At 42.9% G+C, this 17,210-nt stretch overlaps 1 protein-coding gene across 1 annotated transcript; it reads right to left on the reverse strand.

Moving 5' to 3' along the window:
- Positions 1–1,390: 1,390 nt before the first annotated feature.
- On the reverse strand, positions 1,391–17,177 carry LOC108700456 (deoxyribonuclease gamma). The gene is made up of 9 exons (XM_041574361.1): positions 17,067–17,177; positions 15,988–16,166; positions 15,521–15,609; positions 15,157–15,243; positions 14,516–14,628; positions 13,893–14,005; positions 8,204–8,361; positions 8,027–8,123; positions 1,391–1,502 (listed from the first exon to the last, which is right to left on the reverse strand). The coding sequence occupies exons 2-9, from the start codon at positions 16,123–16,125 to the stop codon at positions 1,428–1,430; spliced, it is 870 nt and encodes a 289-aa protein (XP_041430295.1). The 5' UTR covers positions 16,126–16,166; positions 17,067–17,177; the 3' UTR covers positions 1,391–1,427.
- Between the last annotated feature and the right edge of the window lie 33 nt (positions 17,178–17,210).

Here is a 17,210-nt window from a genome sequence, read left to right on the forward strand (position 1 = left end):
AAGGGCTTAGCACTTCGTACACTGAAGACTCAAGTATCCGCCATCTCTGCCTTAACCAACACTCGTTGGGCGGACAAACACGAGCTACAACAATTTTTTGAGGGTGTTGCCAGAACACGACCATCACTGAAACAGCCGCTTCCCACCTGGGATCTCCCCCTTGTTCTCACTGCCCTTCAAAAGCCTCCCTTTGAACCGCTGGACTCCTGTGACCTTAAATGGCTAACCTTCAAAGTTGCATTTTTGATTGCCATCACCTCAGCGAAGAGGGTGTCCGAACTAGCAGCTTTTTCTTGTAAAGAACCGTGGACTTCCCTTCATGCAGATAAGGCGGTACTTCGTACCATGCCCGGTTTCTTACCCAAGGTCGTGTCCGACTTTCACATTAATCAGGACGTTGTTCTTCCTTCTTTTTGCCCAAATCCTACACATGAACGGGAAAAGGCACTTCATACCTTGGACGCAGTGAGAGCACTGAGGATATATTTGAAAAGGTCCCTACCGTACCGGCGGTCCGACTCCTTGTTTATCTCCTACGCTACCTCTCACAAGGGCTTAGCAGTATCTAAGAGGACGATTGCCCGCTGGTTGGTGGAGACGATTAACGTGGCTTATGATTATCAACATACCCTCAGACCTTTTGCAGTTAAGGCACACTCTACGAGAGCTCAGAGCACTTCATGGGCGCTTCAAAATATGGCAACTGCAGAGCAAATCTGCAAAGCAGCTACTTGGACCTCTCCCAATACCTTTGTGAAGTTTTATAAGTTAAATGTTTTTGCTTCTCAACCAGCCGTGTTTGGCAGAAAAGTTTTACAGGCCGCGGTGGCAGTTTGATTTTGGGAATTGCGGCTACTCCATTGGTCGTTATACCCACCCTTTAAGGGGACAGCTGTTGGACGTCCCACTACGTCTGCACTGACAGGAGGGCCGACTAGAGAAAAGGGGATTTTGTACTTACCGTAAAAACCCTTTCTAGTAGGCCCGAACTGTCAGTGCAGTAAGTCCCACCCAGGCTGATTTTAGTATGGGCACAGGGACCTCTTTCTCGCTATCTGCTCTGTCTGTTGTCTCTTACTCTTCCTTCTGCCTGTACTGTCTCCAACGACTGAGCTTTCAAAAGAACTGGGGAAGGATTCGTGGAGCCAGCCTATATATAGAGGAGGAGGAGGAGCCAGGAGTCAACAAGTTTATTCTGTCCTGCCTCCAGAGGTGAAGGATGACAAATCCCACTACGTCTGCACTGACAGTTCGGGCCTACTAGAAAGGGTTTTTACGGTAAGTACAAAATCCCCTTATTCTCTTTAAGATGCAGGTTTCCTACATGTGGCATACAAATACACTTGCACATTGTACAGATGAACTGACTTTTATTCTTCACATTGCCTATTGTGACCTGGCACTCAGTCTGCACATGGAACTGGACACTAGAGGTCTCTGTTCAGCCTGGGATCGGCCCGTAGATTCACTTCTACTGGGAAATGGTCACTCACCTCCAGGGCCTGAAAAAAGTGAATATGAATTAGGTCTACAGTGTAGTACACATTTCTTCTACGAAGACTTTGTACTCCTGTTATTTAATGTTGTGCTGCCGACACACCCTAATACTCATTGTAACCTCTTACACAGCAACAGTTAGTGTTCTCTTGTAATGGGGGCAGTAACTGAGACAAAGCTGAACACCTGAGATGTACACAATATATGGAGAAAAGTATATGCACGCAATATCTCCTGTGTGCGGCTCAAAACATTTATTTCCAATGGTCTCTAAAGCAACAGTACCACAAGAACCTGCAACCGGTAGTGACTGAGCCACAGATCAACCCAGTGAGTAAACCCACATAGGACAAGCCATGCTCCTTCCAAAACATTGTGATGAGTGGCCCACACTATGACCTGGTAAGCAGGGACCCCCTCTGTACTGTATTAGGACTGTCACTCAAACCCACCAGCTCTCTCACATGAACTAGAATATATACTCTCACTCACCCACCAGATCTCTCATTCACAGGAGCTGGAACATAGACTGCAAAACATCAAAGATTGAAAGGAAAAAACTCCAGCAGGTAGTGGCATGTTTCAGGTCAGAATGTAATTCTCCTACCGCACACCTGTAGTTCACCAATCCTGCAAGCTGGTGGTGCGTTCCTTCCGTTGACCCGGCCGTGTCCCTTAGCAACCAACGTGTAAAAGAAACGGATCCACACACACACCGATTAGTGCAGTCGGGGATTATCCCCTTTTATTCAGCCACCAAACATCAACGTTTCGGGGGGGGAAACACCCACCCTTCATCAGGATACAATTATTTGTGCAGTCACCCATTTAAACCCAACTTCCCACGCCTTCTTTTCCCATCATGCAGTTTGCCATAAAAATTAACCCTTATGTGGGATACAGGAAATTCGACCTATATGTAACATACAATTAAGCAATCAATTCGGTACGACAGTCAACAAAATGATCTTTTTCTTTCTTAAAGTGCCCATGTGCAATAATTATTCCCTTACGTCCCCTACGGCAGCACCATGAGATTTATTTTGCTTTCCCTTTCATGTAGGACAAGTGAGAAAAAAAGAGTTAATTCTCCCCACCCATAAATACCAGCTACTCACAACCCCCTCTAGTGTTTTTTTGTCCTACCTTCGTAGGCAGGTGAGTGTATTATCCGCGTAAAGGTGGATGCCATATTAACGTTCTTTCTGGTTTTTTCCTAGGTTAAAGATGCCAGGTCCCTAGGGGACTTGAAGACCGTAGACTGCATTACCCAAGGGGTCTTTCAGTCGGAGGTGCGAGTGGCCTCTTAGGTTTTGCCGTCGCCGCAATAGACTGTGCAGCCGAGGGTTGCCCATAAACAAAATGGCGACGATAACCTATGACACGCAACTTAGAGTTGACGTGATTGGTTAAGAGATGTTTACACTGATGATGCGGATCAGGTGTGCTGAAGTTCGCACCAGAGGATCTTTAAAGCTAATCACGCTGTGTTCAGACGCTCCCCTTGTATAGGAGTGTGATCAGCCTGCTGCTTAGACGGTGCTGCCTGGGTTGCAGCCTCCTTATTCAGCACTAAGGTACAAGGTACTCTGTGGGCATGCTTTTTACCTAAGATTCCTTTATAATCTATGTGTAAATTTTCATGTTTTTGTCAGATGTCTACCCTAGAGACACAGGAAGTCAAAGCATCTGCAGTGTAGAGCATGTGACACACTTCTCCCAGATGGCTATGGGAAAAGGTTTTGTAAGGACTGTCTGTCATATCTGGCTCACAAGGATGTTGAAGCACTTCCTGAAGCTTCTTCTTCGTGGATTAAGGAGTTTATAAAATCAACTATGAAGGATATGTTTAACCAGTTGCAACCTGGCCCAGTCCCTATTGCGGATGATATTGTGAATTCTCCTACAAGAGTTAATCCTATATCTTTAGACGGATCAACTTAGGATTCATCCTCGGATGAGGAAGAAATCTTAGCCTTGTTTCCGGTGGAAAGCACTGCGAAATTGATCAGGAGAGTAAGGTTAACAATGGAATCTCTGGAAAGCGAGGATTCGCAGGCAACCACTTCTCAGGTAGCTAAGAAATCTAAAAATTTTCCGGTTCACCCAGTCATGAAAGATTTAATGACTAGAGAGTGGAAAAATCCTGAAAAGCCTCCGTCTATAACAAAAAGACAAAAGCTTTTGTTTCCCATTCAGGAAGAGGAGATACAGTCCTGGGGGACTCCTCCGAAAGTAGATGTAGCCATTGCCAGACTGTCTAACAAAACACTCATTCCTGTGGAAGATGGTTCAGGATTAAAGGATCCTATGGATCGCAAGATGGAGTCCTTACTTAAAAGAGTTTATAATACGGGTACAGCTATTTGTAAGCCAGCCTTGGCAGCCTCGGCAGTGGCTAGATCAACCAGGCATTGGCTTAAACTATTCACGGAGGATATCAACAACAACATATCCCGTGAGGAGCTTCTGGAATCTCTGGAAAAGGTCAATATGGCAGTTGAGTTCTTGTGTGACTCATCCATTGAAAGTATTAAGCTAGCTGCGAAAACTATGGCTTTATCTACAGCATCCAGAAGAGCTTTATGGCTAAGAACCTGGTCAGCTGATTCAATATCCAAAAACAGCTTATGTGCCATGGCATTTGAACCAGGTCGTCTCTTTGGATTAGAGCTGGATAAACTTTTGGAATCTTTGTCAGGCTCTAAGAATAAGCGTCTTCCTCAGGAAAACCAATCAAATAGGAGCAAAAATTCCTTTTTCCGGAATAGAAGAACATCACCTAAGAGAGATAACTACTTCAAAGAGACAGAAGAAGGAACGATACAAATTCCTTTCGGCCCAATAGAGCATTCAATTCTTCCAGAGGTGAGAGAGGATTTGGGAAAACCTTCCCACCAAAGAAAAGGCCATCCTTCTGACGCCAGAAGTTTACTGCCGGTAGGGGGCAGATTAATTTTTTTCTTTCCAGAATGGAAAGAAACCATTGCAGACGCATGGATACTCCAATTAATTGCAGAAGGCTACAGAATAGAATTTCTGAGTCTACCTCCTCAGAGGTTTATTCTTACTCCCTTAAATTCTCCAAACAAACAGCTGGCTCTCGAGCAGGCCATCACAGAATTTGTTTCAGCCAGAGTTCTCGAACCAGTGCCTCCACTGGAGATTCATCGAGGAACCTATTCAAAGGTCTTTTTAGTCCCCAAGCCAAATGGGACTTTCAGAACGATTGTAGACTTAAGACAAGTAAATCTGTTCATCCACAAGAAGACTTTTCGTATGGAAACCATCAAGTCGGTGATAAACATACTAGACAGAGGCGACTATATGGCTTCTTTGGATCTCAAAGATGCTTATCTGCATATTCCAATTTTTCATGCTCACAAGAAATTTCTTCGGATTGCTGTGTTCATCAAAGGAGTTCTGCACCATTATCAGTTCAGAGTTCTTCCTTTTGGGATAACAACGGCACCTCGGGTGTTCACCAAGGTTGTGACCTCGATAGCAGCGGTTCTAAGAGAAGAAGGGATAACTCTTATACCTTATCTAGACGACTGGCTGATTACAGCAGTGTCAGCAGCGCTGTTAAAGAAGCATTTAAACAGAACCATCGAGCTGCTTCAGTATCTAGGATGGATAATAAATTGGGACAATTCAACCCTAGAACCATCCAGAACAATACAATTTTTGGGACTCATCATCAAATCTGCGGAAATGAAGTTATATCTTCCCCAGGACAAGATTTACAGTTTGAGGGAAGCTGTTCAAGAGATAATCAGAAACCCTCTTTCGACAATCAGAGGCTTAATGAGAGTCCTAGGTTTCATGACGGCATCAATAGAGGCTGTCGCTTGGGCGAAGTTACACATGAGACCTTTACAAACAGAGATACTTATGAGATGGAATCGGAAAGTTTCCTCCATAGATATGAAGATATGTCTCAGCGCAGAGACACGATCCAGGTTGGAATGGTGGCTTCAGGAGAATCACCTAGTACAGGGTCTATCTTTTCAACAGCCGGAATGGATAGTGCTAACTACGGATGCCTCTCAATGGGGATGGGGAGCCCATCTGAGCCATCTAACGGCACAGGGCATTTGGGATCCAATGGAAAGCTCCATGTCCTCAAATTTCAGGGAATTGAGAGCAGTCTACAAAGCCATTATGAGTTTCCAAAGACAACTAAAAAAGCATAAAGATTCTTTCAGACAATTCCACCACAGTGGCTTACTTGAACAAGCAGGGGGGGACCAGAGTTCCCTTGTTGAATTAGGAGCTATTCAAGATCTTGAATTGGACAGAGAGACACAGTCCTCGTCTGATGGCGGTGCATATAAAAGGAAAGGAGAATTTCATAGCGGATCATCTCAGCCGGAAAAAGATTGCTCCAGGGGAATGGTCCCTAGATTAACACATATTCTGGAGAATTACAGATCGATGGGGAATGCCAGAGATAGATCTCATGGCCAACAGGAAGAATCGCAAAACACAGAGGCTTTGCTCCTTAAACAGACTAGATCGTCCGGATTATATAGACGCCATGTCAATCAGGTGGAAATTCCAACTAGTTTACATCTTTTCCCCAATACCTATGATTCCCAAGGTTTTACAGAAGATCAGATTGGAGAGAGTGCAGACAATTCTCTTAACCCCATTTTGGCCTCGGAGGAGTTGGTTCTCTCTGTTAATGAGAATGTCCAGAGGACAGTATTGGATTCTCCCGCACTTTCCGAAGCTATTGACCCAGGGGCCTCTGGCATATCAGCATCTTGCGAGATTGAAGATGACAGCTTGGAGACTGACAGGTCCATTTTAGAGTCGGAGGGACTCTCTAAAGAAGTAGTAGACATACTGATTCAATCCAGAAAAGCTTCTACTATCAAGTCCTATTCTAGAGTCTGGAAAAGATTCAGAGACTGGTGTAAGAGGAAACAGATTTCGGAGACTCAACCTTCTGTGCCGGTGTTGTTAAAATTTCTTCAAGAAGGTTTTGATAAAGGGTTATCGGTAAATACTATCAAAGCGCAGATCTCTGCTTTATCTGCTCTCCAAAATAGATCTTTGTCCACTCTACCGCTTCTTAAAAGATTTGTCAAGGCTATTTCAAAGATCAGGCCTAGACTCATTCAATCCTCTCCTACTTGGGACCTACCTCGGGTGTTGAAGAAATTATGTGAAGCACCTTATGAACCCCTGGAAAATATCTCCATTAAGTGTCTATCTTTCAAGACTTTATTTTAGTAGCCATTACTTCAGCTAGAAGAGTCGGGGAAATCCAGGCTTTATCAATAAAGGAGCCTTACTTGACATTCCTTCCAGACCGGGTTGTCTTGAGAACCCTTCCTAATTTCAGACCTAAGGTTGTCAATACATATAATATCAATCAGGAGATTGTTCTACCAAATGTTCAGGAAGTCCAAGGCCACAGCTCTCAACTGGCCCTTTTGGATGTAGGCAGAATTCTGAAAGCCTACCTAAGGAGTACAGAAGAATTTAGATTATCTGAAAGTCTATTCATCAGCTTTTGCGGAAGAAATAAGGGGCTAAGAGCTCGAAACCGTCATTAGCACGTTGGATTAGAGAGACTATCCAGACGGCCTACATTAAGGATAATCTCAATCCTCCATTCCCTGTCAAGGCACACTCTACTAGGAAAATTTCTGCTTCATGGGCAGAGGCAGCCAATGTATCCTTGGATCAGATATGTAGAGCGGCAACCTGGAGTAATCCAAATACTTTCATCCAGCACTACAGGGTAGACATCTCGGCTTCACAGGAAGCTTCCTATGGCAGTAGCATACTACAGAAGGCGATATGAAGATACCCTCCCTTGTTACTCGTTAACTCTCATGGTGCTGCCGTAGGGGACGTAAGGGAATAAGTAAATTTATACTTACCGTAATTTACTTTTCCCTTAGTCCCTTAGGCAGCAATAAATTACCCGCCCTAATAAAATACTTAAGCATCGGTCTGTGTGTCTTATTAAAAAAAAAAAAAAAAAACACTAGAGGGGGTTGTGAGTAGCTGGTATTTATGGGTGGGGAGAATTAACTCTTTTTTTCTCACTTGTCCTACATGAAAGGGAAAGCAAAATAAATCTCATGGTGCTGCCTAAGGGACTAAGGGAAAAGTAAATTACGGTAAGTATAAATTTACTTATTACAGGTCAGAACATGGGTTCTCTCCCATTTTTTGATTAATTGGCTTTTACCTTAATTGGTTACCCATAATGTTTCGGACTTAATGGGTTAAATGTAAATTTTGCTTTAAATAGAAAAACATGGTTATGGTCCTTGTACACTTGAAAAAGGGTTCTGACCCGAAACATGTTGTGTTGCCACTACCTGGAATAAATGTTTTGGGTTCCTTTTCCTTTCAATCTTTATGTTTTGTTTATTCAACTGAGCTGTCACACAGAGCAACTAGAAGGAATTGGACATATACCTTTCATTGTTTTGTACAGACCACCAACCCCATTGTTTTGCTTTGGAACATAGACTGCCACTCACCCACCAGATCTTTTTCCTACCTCCTCATCTGACAGACCAAGTTTCTTTTTGAAGTTGAAGGGCTTTGCAGATCCTGGCACTATGGCTTTCAGAAAGTTCTCACCATGTACAACAATCCTGGTGAGTAGAGAATGAGGCTCAGAGAGGTTCTTTGCATTAGGGTTAGGTTAGCGCTGGGTTGTCTGATGAAGCCTCACCTGTCATAGGCGCAGTGGGTATTTTCACTCACAGTTGTGTCATCCTTGTCTCCAATCAGCCAATGAAATGTGTTTTGACTTCTTAGTTGGATGTTTTTCCACTCCTCTAGAGTCACATACCCACAGGAGGCGTTCAGGTCACCAAGGAGCATTATACTCTGCAGAACATCGGTGGGTTATTTTTTAATGAACTTCAGTACACAAGTGCCCTTCTCTCCCAACTCCAAACTTTGTTTTCCTGGCCATCCCCCCATCAACATTCAGAAAAGACACTAATCAGTCTCTAATGTGTCTCTTTCAGTGAATCTGCCCTTTCTGATGAATCGTCTAGAGTTTTGAGATGTTGTACCATGTTAGGCATTGAAAAAATGCAGAAAATTTAAAGTTTGGTGATAATTTTTATTGGCTAACTGAATAAGTATCAATTGCAAGCTTTCAGAGCACATAGGCCCCTTCTTCAGACAAAATACAAATGAAAGGCTGGAAAGGCACATCATATAGATACTGTTAGATCATTGAAAAAGGGTTTTTATGGGCAATAAATTAGAAATTTACCGATAGACAGAAATAACTTGTAGAGTGCAAATTAGGAATTGGACAAGATACAGGTACATATAAATAGACTACAAATAGGATTTGGACCTGTAAAGATAATACAATTTTTCTTCCCCCAACTAAACGCTTTCAGGATCCCTCCAAGAGACAGTTTGAAACTTTCAATAGGAGATGAGATGACGTTAAATCATTTTTCGATCCTCATCTTGGCCTGCAGGACAGAATGCTCCTTCAAGTCTGCCGGAGTTAAGGCTCTAAGATCTCTTAAGCAACAGCCCAAATCCCAATGATGGTCAGCCTGCCCTACCTCCAGTAGGGACAAGGCTTCATACCTTCCAGGAGGTTTGAGCAAAACAAGTCAAAGACTCATGGATCATCTCTATCATTCAAAGAGGATGCCGATTAGAGTTTCAAACAAAACCACTTTCAAGTCATCTTGTCTTAACAAATATTCCTTAAGATTCAGAAAGATGCAATCTCCTCTTTCAATATGTACAACAACTCTTTCTCAAAAGGGCTATATCTCCAGTTCCACCTCAAGAAATGGGAAGAGGTTTCTACTCTCCTCTTTTTCTAGTCACAAAGGCTTCAGGGGATCTTCGTCTGATCCTAGATCTTCAAAAGATAAACAAGTTTCTCAAGCATCAAAACCTTCAAGATGGAGACTTTGATAAAGTCGCTGATTCACCCAGGGGATTGGCTGGCACCTATAGATCTCAAGGATGCATCTCCATGTGCCAATAGCACTAGAGCATCAGAAGTATCTGCGGTTTGCCTATCTTTTGGGTCAGCCAGTTCCCCCAGTACTTTCACAAATGTTTTGGTGGTCATAATTGCAAAGCTCAGACTTTTGAACATAGAGATCTACCACTACCTGGACGATCTCCTTATAGTTTCCAGGGATCCAGTCACTTTAACAAACCATCTCAGAATAGTCTAGGAGACACTCAAGGATTTTGGGTGGCTGATCAACGAAGCGAAAAGTCAGATCTCTCCGTCTCAGAAGATGATATATCTTGGAGCCCAAATAGACACACGTTTGGGTCTCTTTTCTCTTTCTTGGGACAAGATGCAGCATATCATCCAGACATTGTCTCAGTTCAGGACAAGAGTTGTAGCCCCAGCAAGAGTTTTTCTAAGTATGCTCAGTCTTTTTTCCTCAACAATAGGCCTAGTGAAATGGGCCAAGTGGAAAATGAGGCCTATACAGCTCTCCTTTCTGAGGCAGTGGAGTCCCCTGCTCCAAGATTGGTTGCAGACATTCAGGTTTACCTAGTCCAGCAAGAGACATCTATATTGGTGGCTGAAGCCCAGCAACCTTCACCAGGGTTTCACAATGGAAGAATCATCTTGGATGGAACTTTTCACAGATGCATCTGGCATAGATTGGGGAACTTATCTTCAAGATCTTTTTGTTCAAGGAAATTGGGTGAAAGATCTGTCTCATCTCCCCTCCAATGTCTTGGAGCTCAGAGCAATTCATCAAACTCTCCTTGCCTTGATGTTCTGGTAGGTATGGCAGTTTGAATCAGATCAGACAATGTTTCTGCTGTTGCCTATATAAAAAATCAAGGGGGAACTCGAAGTCAAGCTCTGTTCAGGGAGACAATGCCTATAATGGAGTGGGCCCAATCTAATTTTTTGGATTTAACAGCCCAGTACATTCCACAAGCCGTGAACGTGAAGGCGGACTTCCTCAGCAAGTATCTCTTGCAGAAATGGGAGTGGGCTCAGAATCCAGCGGTCTTCCTGTGGATAACTTCTCTTTGGGGTTTGTCCGGAAGTGGACCTTATGGCAACGGATGCCAATGCCAAGGTTCCAATTTTCTTCTCCAGAACACCTTGTCGGAGGGCTCAGGCAATAGATACGTTCTCCCAGACTTGGCAGGACTTGTTTGCTTATGTTTTCCCACTGATTTCATTAATCATGAGAGTTCTGAGGAAGATCCTCCTATCCAACATGGGGGCAATAGCTATACTTCCCAATTGGCCCAGGTGACCACGGTACCCATTACTGAGACATCATTCAGTGCAGGAACCTTTGGATCTGTCGGGATACAAGACCTGCTCCTTCAGGGAATCTTTAAACACCTGAATCCCAAGAATTTCAATCTCATGGCCTGGAGGTTGAGAGGACAGTCCTAAAGTAATATGGGTGTTCAGATTCAGTTATCGAGACCTTGGTTAAGGCTAGAAAAGAATCTACGTTCTCTAAGTATCATAAAATCTCGGATAGTTTTTCTTCTTGGGCATCTCAGAAGAATGTTAATCCCCTTGCTCCTTCAGTTTCAGAGCTGCTAGATTTTCTTCAAGAAGGCTTACAAAAAGGTCTCAGTTTGAGCACACTGAAGGGTCAAATCTCTGCCTTGTCTGCTATTCTTGAGAAAAAATGGTCTAAAGAACCAATAGAAAGATTCTTTCAGGCTGTTCTTCGAATCAGACCTTTTTCAAGACCTATCTGTCCTTCCTGGGACCTTCTGATAGCACTGAATTCCTTAACTAAGACTCCATTTGAGCCTTTAGAAGAAGCCTCCATCTGGATTTTGACCTTAAAAACCTTTTTTCTTGTGGCACTTACTTCAGCCAGGCGCAATAGTGAGCTTTGGGCACTTTGTGGAGAGCCACCTTGCACAACCTTTCATGAGAGGAAGGTAGTTTTGAGGCCTATGATGGAATTTCTGGCTAAAGTTGTCTCCAGGTTCCATATTAATGAGCCTATTGTCCTTCCATCTGTAACTTCTGATTATTCTCAAAGAGAGCTTTTTACCCTAGATGTTAAAAGATGTTTGGAGGTCTATATTAACAAGACTGCAGGAATCAGAAAATCTAAAGTTTTATTTATTGTGCCAGCTGGTAAAAGAAAAGGTGAACCGGCAGCCAAGTCTACACTGAGTTCCTGGAAGGCCATTACCAAAGCTTATCAGGAACAAGGCAGATCACCGACTAAGGGAGTTAAGGCGCAAACTACTCGAAGTGTTGCGGCCTCTTGAGCAGAGGAGGCAGATGTGTGAGCAGAGGAGATCTGCAGAGCAGCAACATGGGTAAAGGTGGCCATACACGGGCAGATAAAGCTGCCGATATCAGTCGTTTGGACCAATTTGACAGCTTATCTGGCCACAATATCGATCGGGAAGGTTTGATTTTTAACCAACTGACCCGTCGGAGCCCCTTGGCGTATCGTAATTCGATCGTTCGGCTATACGGCCAAACGTTGGAATTACCCCCGATATAGCCATGCCATTAGTGGCATATCGGTGAAAGATCCGCTCGTTTGGTGATGTCGCCAAACGAGCGGATCTTTGAGTCTATGGCCAGCTTTACTCCTAATGCTTTCATCAAACATAAGTTAGATGTAATTTCTTCTTCTTAAGCCCAGTTCAGGCAATCAGTTATAACTTCTGTTAAAAATTCAGCATCAAGTTGTTTTCCCTCCCTATGTTTATTGTTTTTTCTGAATGTTGATGGGGGGTGGCCAGGAAAAAAGAAAATAATTTCCATACTTACCAAGATTTTCTTTTCCTGGCCATCCTCCCCTTCAACATACCCTCCCTATCCTTTATCCTTTATGAGCTTTATAATACACTGACGGGGGCCAGGAGGGGAAGGACCTTATACCTTGCTAAAACATTCTTTCCTTCTGTCTGGGCTATAATCAAAGGGATTAACCTCTTTTCTGAATGTTGAAGGGGAGGATGGCCAGGAAAAGAAAATCTCGGTAAGTATGAAAATGATTTCCTTTTTTCTGTTAGTTTGACTTGTATTGTTGTGAACCCCCCAACACACAAATTATGGAAAACACTGGGTGAGCTGCAAATGCTTCTGGTTTTGCTTGCAGGTCAAATCTATTTACATCTCTTAGATCACTAGGATGGAGATCACTCATATTCCTTGAGGTATTAGAATTAATCAGAACCCTAGTAGTAACACATGCATCTGGTGGGCCTACACTGGCCTGTCCCTTGAGAGGTTTTCTGGGTAAATGTCCTACTCAAGGGTTGGTAATAAGCCTACAGGGGTAGCCAGGAGTGTCCACTGCAGGGAACCATCCAATGAGCATACAAAGGGGTCCGTTTACTAAAGTGCGTTAAAAATATTCGCACAATATATAGACAGAATTTTCGCCAAATATGTTATCGCCAGTTTACTAACCTGCGGTAAATATAAATTTGCGAATTTTCTTGCGCAAGAATAATTGTTCGCCAGTTATCGCATTTGCTGAAAATAACACTACGTACACATTAACGCATGGTTTACTAAACAGCGAAATGTGCTAAAGACAAAATTAACGCCAGAATATTCGCAAACTTTTACCGCCACATATGAAGTGGCGTAAAAGTATTTTTTCCGCCAGAAAATTCTCAAGGGGCAGGAAATATCCCATAATAATGTTTTTTTTTTACCCATCATTCTTTGCTGACAGGAGGGAGATCTGTAGCTATTGCTGACAGGATGTTTTGGCTTCTGCTTCTATCTGGTACAACAGCAGCAGTTTCAGCTCAGAGTCGTATTATTGGCAGTGGCATCACAGTCCAAGGATTCGTCAGCCTCTACACTTTTTGGTTTCATTGTGATTGGCTACATTAAACTGTGCATTTCTATGAAGCAAAGAGATTGACTGGTATCATTTCCTATGATTCTATAGGCAGAAGGGTTTATATGATGCATAAATGTTTGATTGGTGTTACTCTGGTGATGTTGTTGGATGGTATAATCATCAGTCAATAAAGTTTATGAGTTTTGAAGATGCATTTCTGGCCATAAATGTCACAGTAAAAATTGCCATAATAACCGCCATAAAACAAGACTATTTTATAGCATAAATATTCGCAAAAACGCAATTTTTCGCCAGAAAATTCGCAACTCGCTAAAATTACCGCTAACGTAAGCTGGTTCCTTAACGTAGTTACCGCAAGTGATCGCAATGACTTCTGAGCGCATCGCTGTTTAGTAAACTTAGTCGCTGCGAATATTCTGGCGTAAAAATATTCTCAGCGATAACATGCGGAAACTTAAAGTCAGATTTACCGCACTTTAGTAAACGGACCCCAAAGAGTATATATCATGGGGGGGGAGTATATATCATGGATGGAAATGGCTAGAGATGATGTTAAGAACTTGTCGGTTTTATCCCTACCTCAGTTTTCCAGCGCTTCTTGACCTCCAGCATGACATGCAGCAGCTTGTTGATTTCCTTGACTGCCCCCTTAGGGGAGGTATGGTGGGACATCAGCACAAAGTCCTTTAGAGCTTTCAGAACAAGAGGCAAGAAGCATGTTATACGGGTTTCTTGCTCAAAAGGGAAATAGAGGGGAAGGCCCCCCTTAAAGTAATGTAATCCTGAGCAACTTTTTAATTAAACATGATCAGAGTTTGAAAAGTTGTAAAGTTATTTGAAATGAAATTGCTATGAAAATCAATATATGTCTGTTTATATCCTCAACACTGCTGGCTTGACTCCTGAAACAAAGTTGGAAGCCAGCTGATTAAATTGAATTAACAGACCTGAAGTAAAACTGACTCATTCTTCTTCATTATGTTAAAAAAATTATGGTGGATTTCCCCTTTAAATATATTATTTTTTCTATTACAATAAAGAAAGAAATAGTAGCTGCGATAGACTGGGCTGTTTCCTGTGTTAAGGTTGGGTTTAGGCTGGGGGGATTCCTGGAGTTGCCGGAGCAAATGCAACCCCCTCCCACATGGCATTATGCCTAATTACCACAACAATGAGAAGAATTATTAATACAATTTAGAAACCTGTCTTGGGTGAATGGAAATGAACAATAAATGGCTCCCTCGCAAAGGCTTCTGGGTGATCTGGTTGCTCCTCGTCATAATGGTACCAGTTTACAACCTTCACCATATCAGACCTGCCAAGTGACAAGAGTGCATGTTAGATGCCAGTTGTACCTGGGGGGGGGCAACAATGCTGGGGAGTATTTTAGAACACGTGAGCAGTGCTGTATTTAGGTCCAGTTCCACCTTATTTGGAAAACTGGGCAGGCAGTATTGACCTGGGCATCCCTTCTGAAAACTGCTCTGTCTGGGTCAAAACTGGACAGGTGGCAACTCTACCAGCGACGCACTACGAGGTCCATGTGTCCCCTCACCCCCCTTAGCTCCGCCGCCTTTGGACAGTACGTCGGCGGCTGAGGAGATTAAGATTTTTCTTTAAAAAATGGATTCAAAATATATAAATAGACACCCAAGGGTCACCCCATTAATGCTGCCACCCTACACAAAAGCCCTTATATAAACAAGGAACTTCATGTGACTTGGCACAGCCTCACATATTTAATTACAAAGGAAATAACAAGGGAATTATTAATTAGTCACTAGAAGTCTTTTGTTTCCTATTATCTCTCCAGCAGGTGAGCGCAGCCAGGAATGTCACTTACCTGTAGATAAATACTATCTGCTCTTTGTAGCTGTTTTTCCCCAGCCTTTTGCTCTCTAGGCAAGTATACTGATGGCCAGTGTCATATCTGTAGGTGAAAAAGGGCAGAACTGAGCTGGAAAGGAACATAAACATCATATGAAAACAAATGGAAATCATAGACAACAGAGAATACCCTTTATCATTAATTCCATGGCCGTGAGCCTCCCTCTCTGTGGGTTTAGTAAAGGGCACCTGCCCCACCAACCCACCCCAGTCACAGTTTAGGGTTACTATTATTTACCCACCCCAATCCCCCAGCCACAGCATACACTCTAGAGGCAAAGGGCACTTAAATGCAAGACAGGGTCTTAAAGCTCTATTACTTGTTGAGTTCCTTCATCAGTGCTGGGACCGCTTCTCCTTTGGAATCTCTGACCTCCTGAATGACGCAAATGTCACACCGGGACAATATCTGTTCCAAACAACACAAAGGAGACCATGACTACTCTGAACGGGGCTTACCCTAACTCATACACTTATAATAGCCCTAACCCTTAATATAAAACTAACCCATACACGTATAGTAACCCTAACCTTAAACCTAACCCTAACTCTTATAGTAACCCTAACCTCAAACCTTACCCATACACTTATAGTAACCCTAACCTCAAACCTAACCCTAACTCTTATAGTAACCCTTACCATTATGTTAATGTCAAACCTAACCCTTACACTTATAGTAACCCTAACCTCAAACCTAACCCTAACTCTTATAGTGACCCTAACCCATATGTTAACTTCAAACCTAACTGTAACTCTCAGAACTTGCACAGGGCATGCTAGTACTCACCTTCACCAGTGTGCCCATCACCTTCTTGTTAGAGGCTTTAGCTTCCCCAAAACTTTTGATGTTAAAAGTGCAGATTTTGAAGGTTGCCGCCGTAAGCTGTAAATACAGCAATGTGAGGAAGACGATGGCTGGCTTCATTATTCAGATGGGAGAGCTTACACTCTATTATCTGCCAAGAACTGACAAACAGGACCCATTTATTATGTTTATTCATCACCAGCTATTGCTATCCCATGAAATGCTGCGCTTCATACCAAACAAGTGGGTTGACTGGGGGTCTTATCATGAGATACAGTATGGCAACATTTAGTTAAGGGTGTCCAATGTGTAAGGAGCAACATTTTAGCACCTTGTGTATTAGGGTTAGGGTTAGAGTGTCCAGTTCCATTCTGCTACTAACTGCTGTGCTTGATGGGACTGGTACACAATTACATCCAGGGACAATGTTAACTTTGCCTTTAGGGTTAACCCTAATTTTGTATGCTGTACACACACACAAGTCAGGGTTGGTGGATCTCAGCTGTAGCTGCTCACAGGGAAGATACCTTTGCACCTCTTGCACCAACCACATTTGGCTTTTGACCCATATTGGGTGTCTTCATATTTGTATTGTGTATTTATTGACTATACTCTATTGGAAGAGAAAGAAGTCATGTGACCTCTTGATGTTTCTTCAACAGACGTACGTTGTGGATGTACGCTGGGGTCTCACAGGGCAAGAGAGTCAGCAATTCTACTGTTACTGCCTATCAATGGGCAATACACATTCCATAGGTTTTTCTGGGAGTTACTGTGCGTTAGAGTGCTGACCTAAACACTAACACAGTGTATTTCATACATGTTGCACTGAGAAAAAGAACCAAGCAATGTTCCCTCTAATTCCTTCTTGGCTATGTGTGTAAAAAAAATCTTTTGTGAACAGTTTTTAAAAACTGTATGCTCAGGTTAGAATTAATACAAAATATTGTGTTTTTACACAAAATTCTTGTGTTGCTGCACAAACGCACAACACAACAAGTGAGATACACAATAATAGAGACAAAAACAAAGAAGGGATCACTCTGCAATGGAAGTGGTACCTGATCCAGCTGAGAGCCGTGCTGCCAAGAGCCACAGACAGGTATGAGCCGGGCAATGAGAAGGGCTGGGATACATTCAGCAGCTCTCTGTGCCCCCGACTAAAGGGACTGCCTATCGCCTGCTGTGTCAGTGCTGAGTCTGCA

The sequence above is a fragment of the Xenopus laevis genome, chromosome 8S, assembly GCF_017654675.1.
Source record: "Xenopus laevis strain J_2021 chromosome 8S, Xenopus_laevis_v10.1, whole genome shotgun sequence".
Lineage (NCBI taxonomy): Eukaryota > Metazoa > Chordata > Amphibia > Anura > Pipidae > Xenopus > Xenopus laevis.